The 16,933-nt window shown below is 41.6% G+C and overlaps 1 protein-coding gene across 6 annotated transcripts in view; it reads right to left on the bottom strand.

The window, feature by feature from the left end:
* The window catches only part of LOC124126387 (gamma-aminobutyric acid type B receptor subunit 2-like), a 67,602-nt gene extending 51,893 nt beyond the window's left edge, over positions 1 to 15,709 (bottom strand). For 3 of the 6 annotated variants that reach the window (XM_048383793.1, XM_048383797.1, XM_048383798.1), the window contains exons 1-6: positions 12,311 to 14,239; positions 11,024 to 11,161; positions 7,272 to 7,442; positions 3,592 to 3,693; positions 538 to 603; positions 47 to 395 (exon numbers count right to left, since the gene is read on the bottom strand). In XM_048383793.1, coding sequence (XP_048239750.1) covers positions 47 to 395; positions 538 to 603; positions 3,592 to 3,693; positions 7,272 to 7,442; positions 11,024 to 11,161; positions 12,311 to 12,535 — 1,051 coding nt within the window. In that variant the 5' untranslated portion in view covers positions 12,536 to 14,239. Of the gene's footprint in view, positions 1 to 46; positions 396 to 537; positions 604 to 3,591; positions 3,694 to 7,271; positions 7,443 to 11,023; positions 11,162 to 12,310; positions 14,240 to 15,612 lie in introns of those variants that run through there. The other 3 variants (XM_048383796.1, XM_048383795.1, XM_048383794.1) reach the window with 3 other exon arrangements.
* Positions 15,710 to 16,933: the final 1,224 nt, after the last annotated feature.

The following is a 16,933-nucleotide window of genomic DNA, read 5'->3' as shown; positions in this document are numbered from 1 at the left end:
CCAGTTCTACAATTATCACATCTCCTATACGAATGTTTTTACATACCAGAGTCTGTGAGATTATTCATGGTTTTATTGAGGATGATTGCGGCTGCCCACACACTGTCATAGCCTGTTGGAGATCGCTCAGAACCGCTGACCGGCTGGGGAAGGTTCTTCGTCTCTTCCACGAAGCGTTGCCGGTACGTCCGTGCTGACATGCCGGTGAAGCCTGTTTCAGTCTCGTTCGGGTTGTAGTGGATGTTGTCGACGATGAGGGTCCCCTGCAGCACCTTTTGCAGCTGGTCAGGTGTACAGGGAATACTGTCATCCTTCTCCTTCCACCAGTTCTCGTCATAGGCCAGTGAGCCAGACATTATCCAGACCTGCTTTCCGTAGAACCCCATTCTGTAAGCCTGGAGTTGGATGACGAACATTTTGTATGCCTGGAGTTGGATGACGAACATTTTGTGAAGACTTAGTTGATGTTGTTTTACGCCGCAATGTTGCAGCTTTATGGTCAGTATAGAAAAGGGGAGAGTTACCCTACATACTCACATGACAAAATACTTTCCTCGCCTTGTCTCGATAAAAGCCGGCCATGATGATCCTGGCATCTTTCTCCTGGAGTAGGAAACATGCATAGGCTTCATGAACAAATTGTCCTGTTTCTCACCATCGATCAACTAAAGTCTAACCCCGAGCCGCAATTGATTATATATATAATATATATGATACAATTCAGCATATGATGTTACATATGAGCCCGAATTGTTAGTTTGTAAGCTAAATTTGTTTCCGGTTTTGCATTCTTGAAGACAGTTGCTTTTCGCAGTTGCACTTATTTATGTAGCCCGTTCTGACGATCACCTATAATGTTCATGATATCGCAAATCCTTCTTATTCCATTTTGTTTGTTTAGTACAATGGTGAATTTAAGTTTCAGTGTTCAGTTTTTTGTTGAAAAAAGAATTGCGAAAGAAATACTTCTTTGCCCGGCTATGATGTCAAACACAATCATGACGTGTTCTATATTTTGTCTTCCATTAAAATGGCATTCGTTAGCCCAAAGTAATTACAAAGATTTAAATAGAAAAGCTGTGTGACACTTCTCACCAATGAGGTGCAATTGAAGTGTAAAAAATGGAGAAAAAAGAGGAATAAGCAATTCATGCGGTTGTAATTATATAGTGGTCAATTTGAAAATTTCAACAGGCCCATTTGTGTTTCAGATGTACAGAAGTGTTTCGAAGATTAAGACAACAACACGCCTTTATTCTTGGGAAATGCATACGTTACCATAAATTAAACAAGTCAACAATGGATGTTCTTATTCTCAAACAGTACAGAAAGTTTAAATTGTCAGTGAAGGATAATAACCAGTCTAGATTATACGCAGAAACCGATTAAAATTTGGCGGAAATTGCAAAAGATTATAAGAATGGACAACTGAAAATCAGTGATGACCCAAGTAGTTCGCGAAAAGGGTAAGATTGTTGTGCTTTACCCGCCATACACACAAATTGCACAAAAAAGAAAGTTTTTATTGTCTGGCGCCATACAACAGTACTCCTGCCATGTGACGTCAATGTACACGTTCAGCCCGTGAAGATCCGGGGTAGACTAGGTCTTCAGCACTCCATGCTTGTCGTAACAGGCGACTATGCTTGTCGTAAGAGACGACCAACGAGATCGGGTGGTCAGTATCGCTGACTTGGTTGATGCATGTCATCGTATCCCAATTGCATAGATCGATGCTCGTGATATCAATTACTGGATTGTCGGGTCGAGACTCGATTATTTACAGACCGCCTTTATATAGCTGAAATATTGCTGAGTGCAGCGTTAAACAACAAACAAACAAACATTGTACACGTTCATTATCATTATGTCTATAAACTGTGTGCCCAATTTACTACTTATTATTCTCATTTTAAGAAAACTTGGATTATTTCAATCATATATCCACATATTTTATAAGTCGTATTTTGTATTGATAAGTTTAATAACTAAATGTTCCGTAAGAATATATTACGATATGAAAACAAAGAATCCAACAGCGGGAACTTTGAAAGGGAAACACAATTATGGTTATATATACCTTACACACAGAAAACAAAAAATCTTTATTAATGAAACTAATTTCTTCGTTAGGAACAATTACGTATGACTTTGGTAAGATATGTATCTTACTACTTAATAACAATAACACATTGACACAATGGATGATAATTATTATCAAAATGTAATTCAATACTTTCAGAAGGGAATACAGTGATTAAAATATATTTGTTGAAATTTTGCATTTTGATCCTTTTTGTTACTTGACAGTCTATGCTATGACATGCATTCCGTTTTTATGAATATTCCAATAGGAGCGTGTTTCCTCTCTCTTGAAGGGACAGCTAAAGGTTATACTTTCAGTTTAGAATGTCAAAATGACATAAAAATACGAACGACCAGAAATCATTGAGAAAAGTGTCAACAATCTATTAACAAAAAAGTGGTAAGTCTAGCCGTATCATCCCCTGGACTCCAACTATCCGGCATGGGTTGGTGAGTGTGCTTATGTGTACATCTTCAGTGGAGGAGCATCATCGACAATACTTCACGGGTTCGAATACTCTACATTCCCCCATTACCCGTGAATACATTGGTGAGGTGAAATGGGGGTTAACGTTGCGTTCAAGATTATTTGCACTTAAATAGCGACATGTATGCACGTGCGCACGTGCGCACGTGTGTGTGTGTGTGTGTGTGTGTGTGTGTGTGTGTGTGTGTGTGTGTGTGTGTGTGTGTGTGTGTGCTTGTACTTGTCCGGTCTTATGCCGATTTTATAGTGCTAGCCCACTCAGATACTATACCGCAGTTTAACATGAATACCTGGCCACATCATACTGACTCCGAGCCGACCAGTCCTTTAATGACGAGAGCCAGGCAGGGTAACAACAAGTACCATCTTTTAACGTCTTGTTGGTATGACGCGTCCGGGGATGTGAATACATTGGGCCAATGTGCGATGTAGTAGCGACGCCTGCATATTTTTAGTCAAGCAATGAAATTGACTATGTATTATGAACTGTAGTCAAACGAGCTGTATTCACGCAGGACGTTTGTTCGAACCCTAACGATGCCTGCTATTGAAACAATGTGTAGAGTAGAGTGTGGCTGTGCATATTGCCGTCGGTGCAATGTAATCTGAACGCTAATTGCTCTGAGCAGTCGCTGGTGTAGCTAATTCGTTGGTTGGGAGTGGCTGAGTTGGGGTTAACGCCGCTTTTAACAGTATTCCACATATATCACGGCGTGTCACCTTGATGTGGAAGGAAAGCCCGAAGTAAGAAGGTCTCAGACGTTTACCACTTTGGTGAAACCCACGAGCACGGGTATGATGTTGAGAAACCTAGAAGAATAATCGAGGCGAACCGGTATTCGAATGTACAATCATAGGTTTCTGGCGTGCCCAAGAAACGAAACTCTGAACATCAAAGTGTGGCGCCTTAGACGACTGGGCCACCCGTGCCCCTTAGTTGGTTAAGAAGGGTGACTACACTAAAACGGCCGTATGTATTCACGGCTGATGGAGGAATGTACTGTACATATATATCTCACCTTTAAACTGCGGACGGCAGTTTCTGGGTCCTGGCTGAAGATAACTTGAGTAGCGATTTCAAATGTTTCTGCTTCCATTCGTTTCACTATGTCCTCGACCATCTGAAAATGAATGACCTCAGTTACACATGGTCAGTGATTGCGTTCAGAAACTACAAAATATATCACAAACGCTATACATTCCTTTAAGGGTGCAGACACCCACGCTTACATCACAAACGCTATACATTCCTTTAAGGGTGCAGACACCCACGCTTACATCACACACGCGATACATTCCTTTAAGAGTGCAGACACCCACGCTAAACATCACACACGCTATACATTCCTTTAAGAGGGCAGACACCCACGCTTACATCACCCACGCGATACATTCCTTTAAGAGTGCAGACACCCACGCTTACATCACAAACGCGATACATTCCTTTAAGAGTGCATACACCCACGCTAACATCACACACGCGATACATTCCTTTAAGAGTGCAGACACCCACGCTTACATCACACACGCGATACATTCCTTTAAGAATGCAGACACCCACGCTTACATCACACACGCTATACATTCCTTTAAGAGTGCAGACACCCACGCTTACATCACACACGCGATACATTCCTTTAAGAGTGCAGACACCCAAGCTTACATCACACACGCGATACATTCCTTTAAGAGTGCAGACACCCACGCTTACATCACACACGCGATACATTCCTTTAAGAGCGCAGACACCCACGCTTACATCACAAACGCTATACATTCCTTTAAGAGTGCAGACACCCACGCTTACATCACACACGCGATACATTCCTTTAAGAGTGCAGACACCCACGCTTACATCACACACGCGATACATTCCTTTAAGAATGCAGACACCCACGCTTACATCACACACGCGATATATTCCTTTAAGAGTGCAGGCACCCACGCTTACATCACACACGCGATACATTCCTTTAAGAGTGCAGACACCCACGCTTACATCACAAACGCTATACATTCCTTTAAGAGTGCAGACACCCACGCTTACATCACACACGCGATACATTCCTTTAAGAGCGCAGACACCCACGCTTACATCACAAACGCTATACATTCCTTTAAGAGTGCAGACACCCACGCTTACATCACACACGCGATACATTCCTTTAAGAGTGCAGACACCCACGCTTACATCCCACACGCGATACATTCCTTTAAGAGTGCAGACACCCACGCTTACATCACACACGCTATACATTCCTTTAAGAGTGCAGACACCCACGCTTACATCACACACGCGATACATTCCTTTAAGAGTGCAGACACCCACGCTTACATCACACACGCGATACATTCCTTTAAGAGTGCAGACACCCACGCTTACATCACACACGCGATACATTCCTTTAAGAATGCAGACACCCACGCTTACATCACACACGCTATACATTCCTTTAAGAGTGCAGACACCCACGCTTACATCACACACGCGATAAATTCCTTTAAGAGTGCAGACACCCAAGCTTACATCACACACGCGATACATTCCTTTAAGAGTGCAGACACGCACGCTTACATCACACACGCGATACATTCCTTTAAGAGTGCAGACACCCACGCTTACATCACACACGCGATACATTCCTTTAAGAGCGCAGACACCCACGCTTACATCACAAACGCTATACATTCCTTTAAGAATGCAGACACCCACGCTTACATCACACACGCGATACATTCCTTTAAGAGCGCAGACACCCACGCTTACATCACAAACGCGATACATTCCTTTAAGAGTGCAGACACCCACGCTTACATCACACACGCGATACATTCCTTTAAGAGTGCAGACACCCACGCTTACATCCCACACGCGATACATTCCTTTAAGAGTGCAGACACCCACGCTTACATCACACACGCTATACATTCCTTTAAGAGTGCAGACACCCACGCTTACATCACACATGCGATACATTCCTTTAAGAGTGCAGACACCCAAGCTTACATCACACACGCGATACATTCCTTTAAGAGTGCAGACACCCACGCTTACATCACACACGCGATACATTCCTTTAAGAGTGCAGACACCCACGCTAACATCACACACGCGATACATTCCTTTAAGAGTGCAGACACCCACGCTTACATCACACACGCGATACATTCCTTTAAGAATGCAGACACCCACGCTTACATCACACACGCTATACATTCCTTTAAGAGTGCAGACACCCACGCTTACATCACACACGCGATAAATTCCTTTAAGAGTGCAGACACCCAAGCTTACATCACACACGCGATACATTCCTTTAAGAGTGCAGACACGCACGCTTACATCACACACGCGATACATTCCTTTAAGAGTGCAGACACCCACGCTTACATCACACACGCGATACATTCCTTTAAGAGCGCAGACACCCACGCTTACATCACACACGCGATACATTCCTTTAAGAGTGCAGACACCCAAGCTTACATCACACACGCGATACATTCCTTTAAGAATGCAGACACCCACGCTTACATCACACAGGCGATACATTCCTTTAAGAATGCAGACACCCACGCTTACATCACACACGCGATACATTCCTTTAAGAATGCAGACACCCACGCTTACATCACACACGCGATACATTCCTTTAAGAATGCAAACACCCACGCCTACATCACACACGCGATACATTCCTTTAAGAGTGCAGACACCCACGCTTACATCACACACGCTATACATTTCTTTATGAGTGCAGAATCCCCATGCTTACATCACACACGTGATACATACCTTTAAGAGTGCAGACACCCACGCTTACATCACACACGCGATACATTCCTTTAAGAATGCAGACACCCACGCTTACATCACACACGCGATACATTCCTTTAAGAGTGCAGAAACCCATGCTTACATCACACATGCTATACATTCCTTTAAGAATGCAGACACCCACGCTTACATCACACACGCGATACATTCCTTTAAGAATGCAGACACCCACGCTTACATCACACACGCGATACATTCCTTTAAGAGTGCAGAAACCCATGCTTACATCACACACGCCATACATCCCTTTAAGAGTGCAGACACCTACGCTTACATCACACACGCGATACATACACACATATATGGAGATGTGGGTCCCGTTCAACAAAGAAATATATATATATAGTCGTAGCACTTAAAGATGTAAGAAAAAGGGTCAAAGTGATAGGACTGGTGTAAGGTGAAAATGTTGTCTGTTCTTACCGTGGAGAACAGGTTGTAGGGCTGGTGTGTTGTGAAAACTGTTGTCTGTTCTTACCGTGGAGAATAGGTTGTAGGGCTGGTGTAAGGTGAAAACTGTTGTCTGTTCTTACTGTGGAGAACAGGCTGTAGGGCTGGTGTAAGGTGAAAATGTTGTCTGTTCTTACCGTGGAGAACAGGTTGTAGACCTGGTGTAGTGTGAAAACTGTTGTCTGTTCTTACCGTGGAGAACAGGTTGTGGGACTGGTGTATTGTGAAAATGTTGTCTGTTCTTACCGTGGAGAACAGGTTATAGGGCTGGTGTGTTGTGAAAACTGTTGTCTGTTCTTACCGTGGAGAACAGGTTATAGGGCTGGTGTGTTGTGAAAACTGTTGTCTGTTATTACCGTGGAGAACAGGTTGTAGGGCTGGTGTATTGTGAAAACTGTTGTCTGTTCTTACCGTGGAGAACAGGTGGTGGGACTCATGCATAGTGGCAACTCGTCGCCAGTTGAAATGTTTGAAAATGGCCATCCGAGCATCATTGGAAGCATGCTCTGACGTCACGACCCTGAAGAAGTTCGGGTACATGTCCTTGTTGGATAGCGTCATCGACAGGGAAACATACGATATCTACAAGAGAAACATACCAAAGGTCACATATGATATATCTACAAGAGAAACCAACCAAAGGACACATACGATATCTACACGAGAAACCAACCAAAAGACACATACGATATCTACACGAGAAACCAACCAAAAGACACATACGATATCTACACGAGAAACCAACCAAAAGACACATACGATATCTACACGAGAAACCAACCAAAAGACACATACGATATCTACACGAGAAACATACCAAAGGACACATACGATATCTACACGAGAAACCAACCAAAAGACACATACGATATCTACACGAGAAACCAACCAAAAGACACATACGATATCTACACGAGAAACATACCAAAGGACACATACGATATCTACACGAGAAACATACCAAAGGACACATACGATATCTACACGAGAAACATACCAAAAGACACATACGATATCTACACGAGAAACCAACCAAAAGACACATACGATATCTACACGAGAAACCAACCAAAAGACACATACGATATCTACACGAGAAACATACCAAAGGACACATACGATATCTACACGAGAAACATACCAAAAGACACATACGATATCTACACGAGGAACATACCAAAGGACACATACGATATCTACACGAGAAACATACCAAAAGACACATACGATATCTACAAGAGAAACATACCAAAGGAGACATACGATATCTACACGAGAAACCAACCAAAGGACACATACGATATCTACACGAGAATCGTACCAAAGGTCACATATGATATATCTACAAGAGAAACATACCAAAAGACACATACGATATCTACACGAGAAACCAACCAAAAGACACATACGATATCTACACGAGAAACAAACCAAAGGACACATACGATATCTACACGAGAAACCAACCAAAAGACACATACGATATCTACAAGAGAAACATACCAAAGGAGACATACGATATCTACACGAGAAACCAACCAAAGGACACATACGATATCTACACGAGAATCGTACCAAAGGTCACATATGATATATCTACAAGAGAAACATACCAAAAGACACATACGATATCTACACGAGAAACCAACCAAAAGACACATACGATATCTACACGAGAAACCAACCAAAGGACACATACGATATCTACACGAGAAACCAACCAAAAGACACATACGATATCTACACGAGAAACCAACCAAAAGACACATACGATATCTACAAGAGAAACATACCAAAGGAGACATACGATATCTACACGAGAAACCAACCAAAGGACACATACGATATCTACACGAGAAACATACCAAAGGAGACATACGATATCTACACGAGAAACCAACCAAAAGACACATACGATATCTACACGAGAAACCAACCAAAAGACACATACGATATCTACAAGAGAAACATACCAAAGGAGACATACGATATCTACACGAGAAACATACCAAAGGACACATACGATATCTACACGAGAATCGTACCAAAGGTCACATATGATATATCTACAAGAGAAACATACCAAAAGACACATACGATATCTACACGAGAAACCAACCAAAAGACACATACGATATCTACACGAGAAACATACCAAAGGACACATACGATATCTACACGGGAAACATACCAAAGGACACATACGATATCTACACGAGAAACATACCAAAAGACACATACGATATCTACACGAGAAACCAACCAAAAGACACATACGATATCTACACGAGAAACATACCAAAGGACAGATACGATATCTACACGAGAAACATACCAAAAGACAGATACGATATCTACACGAGAAACAAACCAAAAGACACATACGATATCTACACGAGAAACATACCAAAAGACAGATACGATATCTACACGAGAAACATACCAAAAGACACATACGATATCTACACGAGAAACCAACCAAAAGACACATAAGATATCTACACGAGAAACATACCAAAGGACACATACGATATCTACACGAGAAACATACCAAAAGACAGATACGATATCTACACGAGAAACCAACCAAAAGACACATAAGATATCTACACGAGAAACATACCAAAGGACACATACGATATCTACACGAGAAACATACCAAAAGACAGATACGATATCTACACGAGAAACCAACCAAAAGACACATACGATATCTACACGAGAAACATACCAAAGGACACATACGATATCTACACGAGAATCGTACCAAAGGTCACATATGATATATCTACAAGAGAAACATACCAAAAGACACATACGATATCTACAAGAGAAACATACCAAAGGTCCCAAACGATATCTACCAGAGAAACACACCAAAAGACACATACGATATCTAATCGAGAAACATACGAAAAGACACATAAGATATCTACACGAGAAACATACCAAAGGACACATACGATATCTACACGAGAAACCAACCAAAAGACACATACGATATCTACACGAGAAACCAACCAAAAGACACATACGATATCTACACGAGAAACCAACCAAAAGACACATACGATATCTACACGAGAAACATACCAAAGGTCACATATGATATCAACACGAGAAACCAACCAAAAGACACATACGATATCTACACGAGAAACCAACCAAAAGACACATACGATATCTACAAGAGAAACATACCAAAGGACACATACGATATCTACACGAGAATCGTACCAAAGGTCACATATGATATATCTACAAGAGAAACATACCAAAAGACACATACGATATCTACAAGAGAAACATACCAAAGGTCCCAAACGATATCTACCAGAGAAACACACCAAAAGACACATACGATATCTAATCGAGAAACATACGAAAAGACACATAAGATATCTACACGAGAAACATACCAAAGGACACATACGATATCTACAAGACAATTATACAAAAGAACACATACGATATCTACACGAGAAACATACCAAAGGACACATACGATATCTACAAGACAATTATACAAAAGAACACATACGATATCTACACGAGAAGAAAAACATGTGTCAACTACAAGTGTAAGATGCGACATCTGCAAAGGAAACACACGATATACACAAGAACAATAAATATACGATGTATATACACAATGGAAATATAATATATACGAGAGCAACATAGAAAATTTCCAAGGGATACGTGCAAACAGTAACATACGATCTATATACGTACTTGGGAAACTCGCGATGCATGCATGTGAAACGTACGACATACACACTGGAAAGGCGAAGAAACGGTAACTACAAGGAAACCATGCGATATATACCACTGAAATAATTAGACAAACTTACGATACGATATATGCAAGAGAAATATGCTATAGATGAAGGGAAATATACGACATATACACGGGAAACATCTCTAGAGACGCAAACCCGGCACGTACAGGGCCGAAGACATACATTTAAGAAAAACGATTTCTACTGGAGTGTCCATTCTAGGCTTCCTGCGTCATAATATGGCCGTAATATTACGGAAAGGCGTTTAAAATCAAATTCGCCTACTTTGCTCAACATATAGAAATAGTAAAATAAAAACAAACAATGAAACATGATTAGTGTCTTTTTTTCAGTGTTGTGCTGTGGAGCAGCGTGGCTCACCTGGTTTAGGTTCCACCTGTAGGCTGCCTGTGCTACTGCCTGGCTGACGGGGGAGCACCCTTCCCCGATTATCATGATCTTAGTAGGGGACTGACACACGGCGTCCGCCAGCGCCTTGACCCCCAAACCTGCGTCACACTGAAACAGTTGCCATTACTCCAGTGAACTGACTGATCACATCTTAAGGGAGCACCAGTGATACTATCAACTCGATGGCTGATAGGTATTCATCTCAAAATGGAAATGTGCTTTGAGACACTTCCCTGGCTGAATACTGAGCATACACTGAAGACCTTTATATAGGACAAGTCAGTGAGTTTAGTTTTACGCCGCTTTGAAGAAATATAAGGAATATATACGGAAACACATTTAAAAATAAGGAAGATGAAAACATCTCGATACTACCGAATACACATACTCGATCCATATATTGGGTCTCCATTCTATTGTGTTAAATATATACTCACACGCAAAATAAACGCAAGTGGTTTTAAGCAAATTGGTAGCAAACACGGGACCATAAACTGATACGAGTTTTAGCATGTAGTGAAGCCTGATGGTGTTATCAATATTTTTGGTTGCATTTTGGAAGCCCCGAGTAAAAACGTAACAACAAAAAACGAATCGCCAAAACGCACCATTCCCATGAATATGTAGGTATCATGCACCCATTTCTCGCGAAATCGAAAATGCACAAACTGTCAAGAACTGTAGTGGGTATGAAACTGTGGCCGATTCTTGGACCTACCACTCCTTGGTCAACAATGCCACAACTGTCTTCAGTCAAATCTTTGTCAATCTTGCCCTATTAGTATTCCTTGTCTTTACTGTTGAAAATAAATAACATGTATACTGCATACTCGACTTGCGTTTCTTTTGCGTGTGAGTATATGTATGCATAATAATGTAGGTACGATACACAAGATATCCAAGAACTGTAAGTCGGGGTTCCCAGGAGATTGGTTCATTCCCATGACAACGCTGACAATTAATGTGAAGATCAGCGAAATGTTTTAGTTCAAGATTAAAGATCCTTTTTTATCATTTGCGAAGGTAAGTCTTAGATGTTAAGATGGTACTTCCGTCCTACTTTAACAGAAGCATACACATGAGTGAGTTGGGGTAGGGCGGCTTTGAAAGTAACATGGCAGATAAATAGTGTGAAAACGCAAAGGGGGGAGATGGGGGGGCGGGAGGGGGGGGTATGTATAAGAATGGCCAACATCACAATCGTGGAAACAGGGGATCCAAACCCAGGACCGTGGACCCTGACGAAGCGGAACCTACCTGAGTATCCGTCCAGTTGATGTTGAGTCGGTACCCAGGCAGTATATCAGACCTGTTGTTGATATCTTCGACAGCCATTTGAGAAGCAGGAAGCATCGCCTGGCCTCCATTCCACGGCCCCGAAAGGGGAAATAGTCCTATGAGGTAGATGTCAGTCAGATTACCAGCCTTGGTAGCCCACGTGCAGCACGTGCATGCGAACAATACAAGAACGAGGCTGTGCATATCTGCTCGAATTTCGTGTGAGTGATAAAACGATGATTCTTCACGATGTTTGGTGTTATGGCGGAATGTGATTATTTTCAGGATCACGGACGTGATATTAGTGGAAACTGTGGCTGTCACCTTTTCTATCTCCCAACACCGTGACTACCACTAATTACTGTGGCTATCTCCCAACACCGTGGCTACCACTAATTACTGTGGCTATCTCCCAACACCGTGACTACCACTACTAACTGTGACTATCACCAATCACTGTAAGTACCTCCTATCACTGTGACTATCTCCAATCACTGTGACTATCACCAATCACTGTATGTACCTCCTATCACTGTGACTATCTCCAATCACTGTGAATATCTCCAATCACTGTAAGTACCTCCTATCACTGTGACTATCTCCAATCACTGTGACTATCTCCTATCACTGTAAGTACCTCCTATCACTGTGACTATTTCCAAGCAATGTGACTATCTCCAATCACTGTGACTACCTCCCAACACGGTGACTATCACCAATCACTGTGACTATCTCCAATCACTGTAAGTACCTCCTATCACTGTGACTATTTCCAATCAATGTGACTATCTCCATTCACTGTGACTACCTCCCAACACCGTGACTATCACCAACCACTGTGACTATCACCAATCACTGTAAGTACCTCCTATCACTGTGACTATCTCCAATCACTGTGACTATCTCCTAACACCGTGACTATCACCAACCACTGTGACTATCACTAATCACTGTAAGTACCTCCAATCACTGTGACTACCTCCCAACACGGTGACTATCACCAATCACTGTAAGTACCTCCTATCACTGTAAGTACCTCCTATCACTGTGACTATTTCCAATCAATGTGACTATCTCCATTCACTGTGACTACCTCCCAACACCGTGACTATCACCAACCACTGTGACTATCACCAATCACTGTAAGTACCTCCTATCACTGTGACTATCTCCAATCACTGTGACTATCTCCTAACACCGTGACTATCACCAACCACTGTGACTATCACTAATCACTGTAAGTACCTCCAATCACTGTGACTACCTCCCAACACCGTGACTATCACCAACCACTGTGACTATCACCAATCACTGTAAGTACCTCCTATCACTGTGACTATCTCCAATCACTGTGACTATCTCCTAACACCGTGACTATCACCAACCACTGTGACTATCACTAATCACTGTAAGTACCTCCAATCACTGTGACTACCTCCCAACACGGTGACTATCACCAATCACTGTAAGTACCTCCTATCACTGTAAGTACCTCCTATCACTGTGACTATTTCCAATCAATGTGACTATCTCCATTCACTGTGACTACCTCCCAACACCGTGACTATCACCAACCACTGTGACTATCACCAATCACTGTAAGTACCTCCTATCACTGTGACTATCTCCAATCACTGTGACTATCTCCTAACACCGTGACTATCACCAACCACTGTGACTATCACTAATCACTGTAAGTACCTCCAATCACTGTGACTACCTCCCAACACCGTGACTATCACCAACCACTGTGACTATCACCAATCACTGTAAGTACCTCCTATCACTGTGACTATCTCCCAACACCGTGACTATCACCAATCACTGTCACCTGCATCGGCGACTACATCCCCCCACGGTGACAACCACGTTTACGACATTCAGTCTTGCCTTGTGACGATACCTGTTTGTCAATCTGATGCACAAATACGGATCTTAAAATACATGATTCAGTTTCAGGATATGAATTAATAGGTTTTCCTCGGAATAAGTCAACCAAATCTCAAATACTTTCCTCATTGCCATCATTTCAAAGGGGCGATCAACCACACCAAAATACACTTCCCTATATTGCTACAGTTCATACGTTAAATAGATATATTCAAATGGTGCAACATTGAAAGAAATTAAGGAAATAAATATAATTTGTGCGTATGACTTAGTGGTGAAAGAGAGGCTCGGTTGTGAAGTGGGTAGGCCTTTGTGTTTGTGGTAAAGTTCTTTTGATGCGGTATGTTGTGTTAGTAGTGCTGTTTTAAGGGAGTAACACACTGGTTGTTGCAAAATTGTGAACTGCGATTTCCGAAATAGGATATTTGGTGTAGAGATATGCAGTGGAAGGAGCGAGTTGAGGTCTCTCTTAAGTCTGTACAATCTAACCTACGCTCGAGCCTTTCGCCTGCAAGCTGCAGGGTACCATGGACTATAAGTAATGCCAGAAACAATAGATTCAGACAATTGTCCTATTATTTCAATATCCAGTCAGTGATGAATGAGCAAATAATACATAGTATCAGAATAATAGGATACAAATATTATTAAAATGGAAATTATGAAAAACATTTAATTGAGAAATATACAAAATATGTAATCAAGTATTTGAACGTGTTCTTGTATTTCAGATGGACATCGAGTCGACAACATACAGGGCAGTCAGCTCCGTGTTCTCCACTGCGACCTGGGAGGGTTGTTCTTTCACAAACAAACAAACAAACAAACGAATACATAAATATTCCCTTGTTGAACGTGTTGTTACATTATCAATAGTATTAGGTTTTATGTAAACAATAACACTTTTTAATCGGATCTCTCTCTCTCTCTCTCTCTCTCTCTCTCTCTCTCTCTCTCTCTCTCTCTCTCTCTCTCTCTCTCTCTCATAGTATAAATTAATATGATAATGTTACTTTTACGGTCAAACAAACAAAATGTTGGGTGTGATTTCCCTTCGTTATAATGCATGTAGTGTTCCTGATTCATGTAGTGTCACACATAATGTTTGAATTGCGTTGTTTGTGCTGGTTGGCAAAGGTAAACGTGAATAAAATATCGCTGTTTGCAATTATCGAAAATACTTATATGTGCTAATACGTATATTGTGAAAACAACGCATCATTCATGCTACAATGAATATTATTTACAGTAATGATTAAAATTGCAAAGTGCGAGTGAGGTATTCATATTAAAGTGCGGCATGGTATCTCGGCATTAGTCAGGACTAGCACAAGCATCCGCACACACGTGCATGCACGTCGCAATATAAGTGCACCCCCATTTCACCTCACCTCACCAATGTGTATGCATCCGTGAAGTATTGGCGATGATGCACCTCGTGGACTGCACGTGCACAAACATATGCAAACTCACCAACCCGGAAAGAGTCCAGAGATGATACAGCTAGACTTACCACTCATTCTTACTAAGAAATGTCATTTTGCTAGCGATAAACACTCATTCTCACCAATGAGGTGCATTTGATGTCCGACACCAACATAGGAAAAAGATGACATATGTGAGACATTTAAATGTTTCTAATAAAGTGCTTAGATAGAGATCAACTCTGAACACAGCGATACTGAGATCAATACATCACAGCCCATGTTCAATACACTTTAAAAAACTGTCCAGCGCTTCATGACATATTTGACGTATATTACCGCATCCACAGAACATTGTCGTGAAAGCTTTGACCTGATTTGCAGACATTCCAAGCAAGACTTCAGAAGTTGATAGATACGCTAGTAGATACTTGCGCAAGGCGTATTTCAAATGCATTTTTGTTTAATTGTTATAGGTCTTTGAAAGGCATTTAGAAATGATACACATTTTGTTATCTCATTAATTTTGTTTGTCCTTACCTGTACATATATATGTTCTCTGCCTTCTTGCACCTGGTGAAGGAGTAGGTATATACCCTGAAACGTTGTGTTTCCTCATAATAAAGAAGTTGACATCCACATATTCTCTTCCTTAATTGCTAAAGGTTCGAAACTTTCTTATTATTTTCTTAATTTACAAGGGTTTGAAACATAAGCATTTACCTGCGCGAGGCAGCATTTGTAATTTTCTAAATGATTACATGCTTTAGAAAGTTTTTTGGAAATCAAGGGTATAGATTTGAATAGTTTTTAAATGCTCTTGTTGCAGACACTAAAACAAGATGCTCATAGAGGTTTCCACTGTGTAACGTATTGGGTACACGTTGCCCTATTTTCACACCTGCTGATGCCGTTGCCATTAAGGATCACATGACCTCATTAACCTCATAGCGCTAAGAACAAATCATCTGATCACGTCCTACCAGAGTGAGTGAGTATGGTTTTACGCCGCTTTTAGCAATATTCCAGCAATATCACGGCGGGGGACACCAGAAATGGGCTTCACACATTGTACCCATGTCGGGAATCGAACCCGGGTCTTCGGCGTGACGAGCTAACGCTTTAACCACTAGGCTACCCGACCGTCCCCTACCAGAGTGATCAGTCCAACCTGAGAGTGCTCCCATCTCACCCGGCTCTCCGTCAAAACAAAACAATACCATGGAATTGGGATTCAGAACTATGTATTTGTATGTCAGGTCCTTTTTTGCAAAGAAACGAGTTAGAG

Source organism: Haliotis rufescens, unplaced genomic scaffold (assembly GCF_023055435.1).
Source record: "Haliotis rufescens isolate VD_foot unplaced genomic scaffold, xgHalRufe1.0.p SCAF_5, whole genome shotgun sequence".
Classification (NCBI taxonomy): domain Eukaryota; kingdom Metazoa; phylum Mollusca; class Gastropoda; order Lepetellida; family Haliotidae; genus Haliotis; species Haliotis rufescens.
The sequence above is the reverse complement of the archived record's forward strand: the minus strand, read 5'-3'. Positions and strand labels throughout refer to the sequence as shown.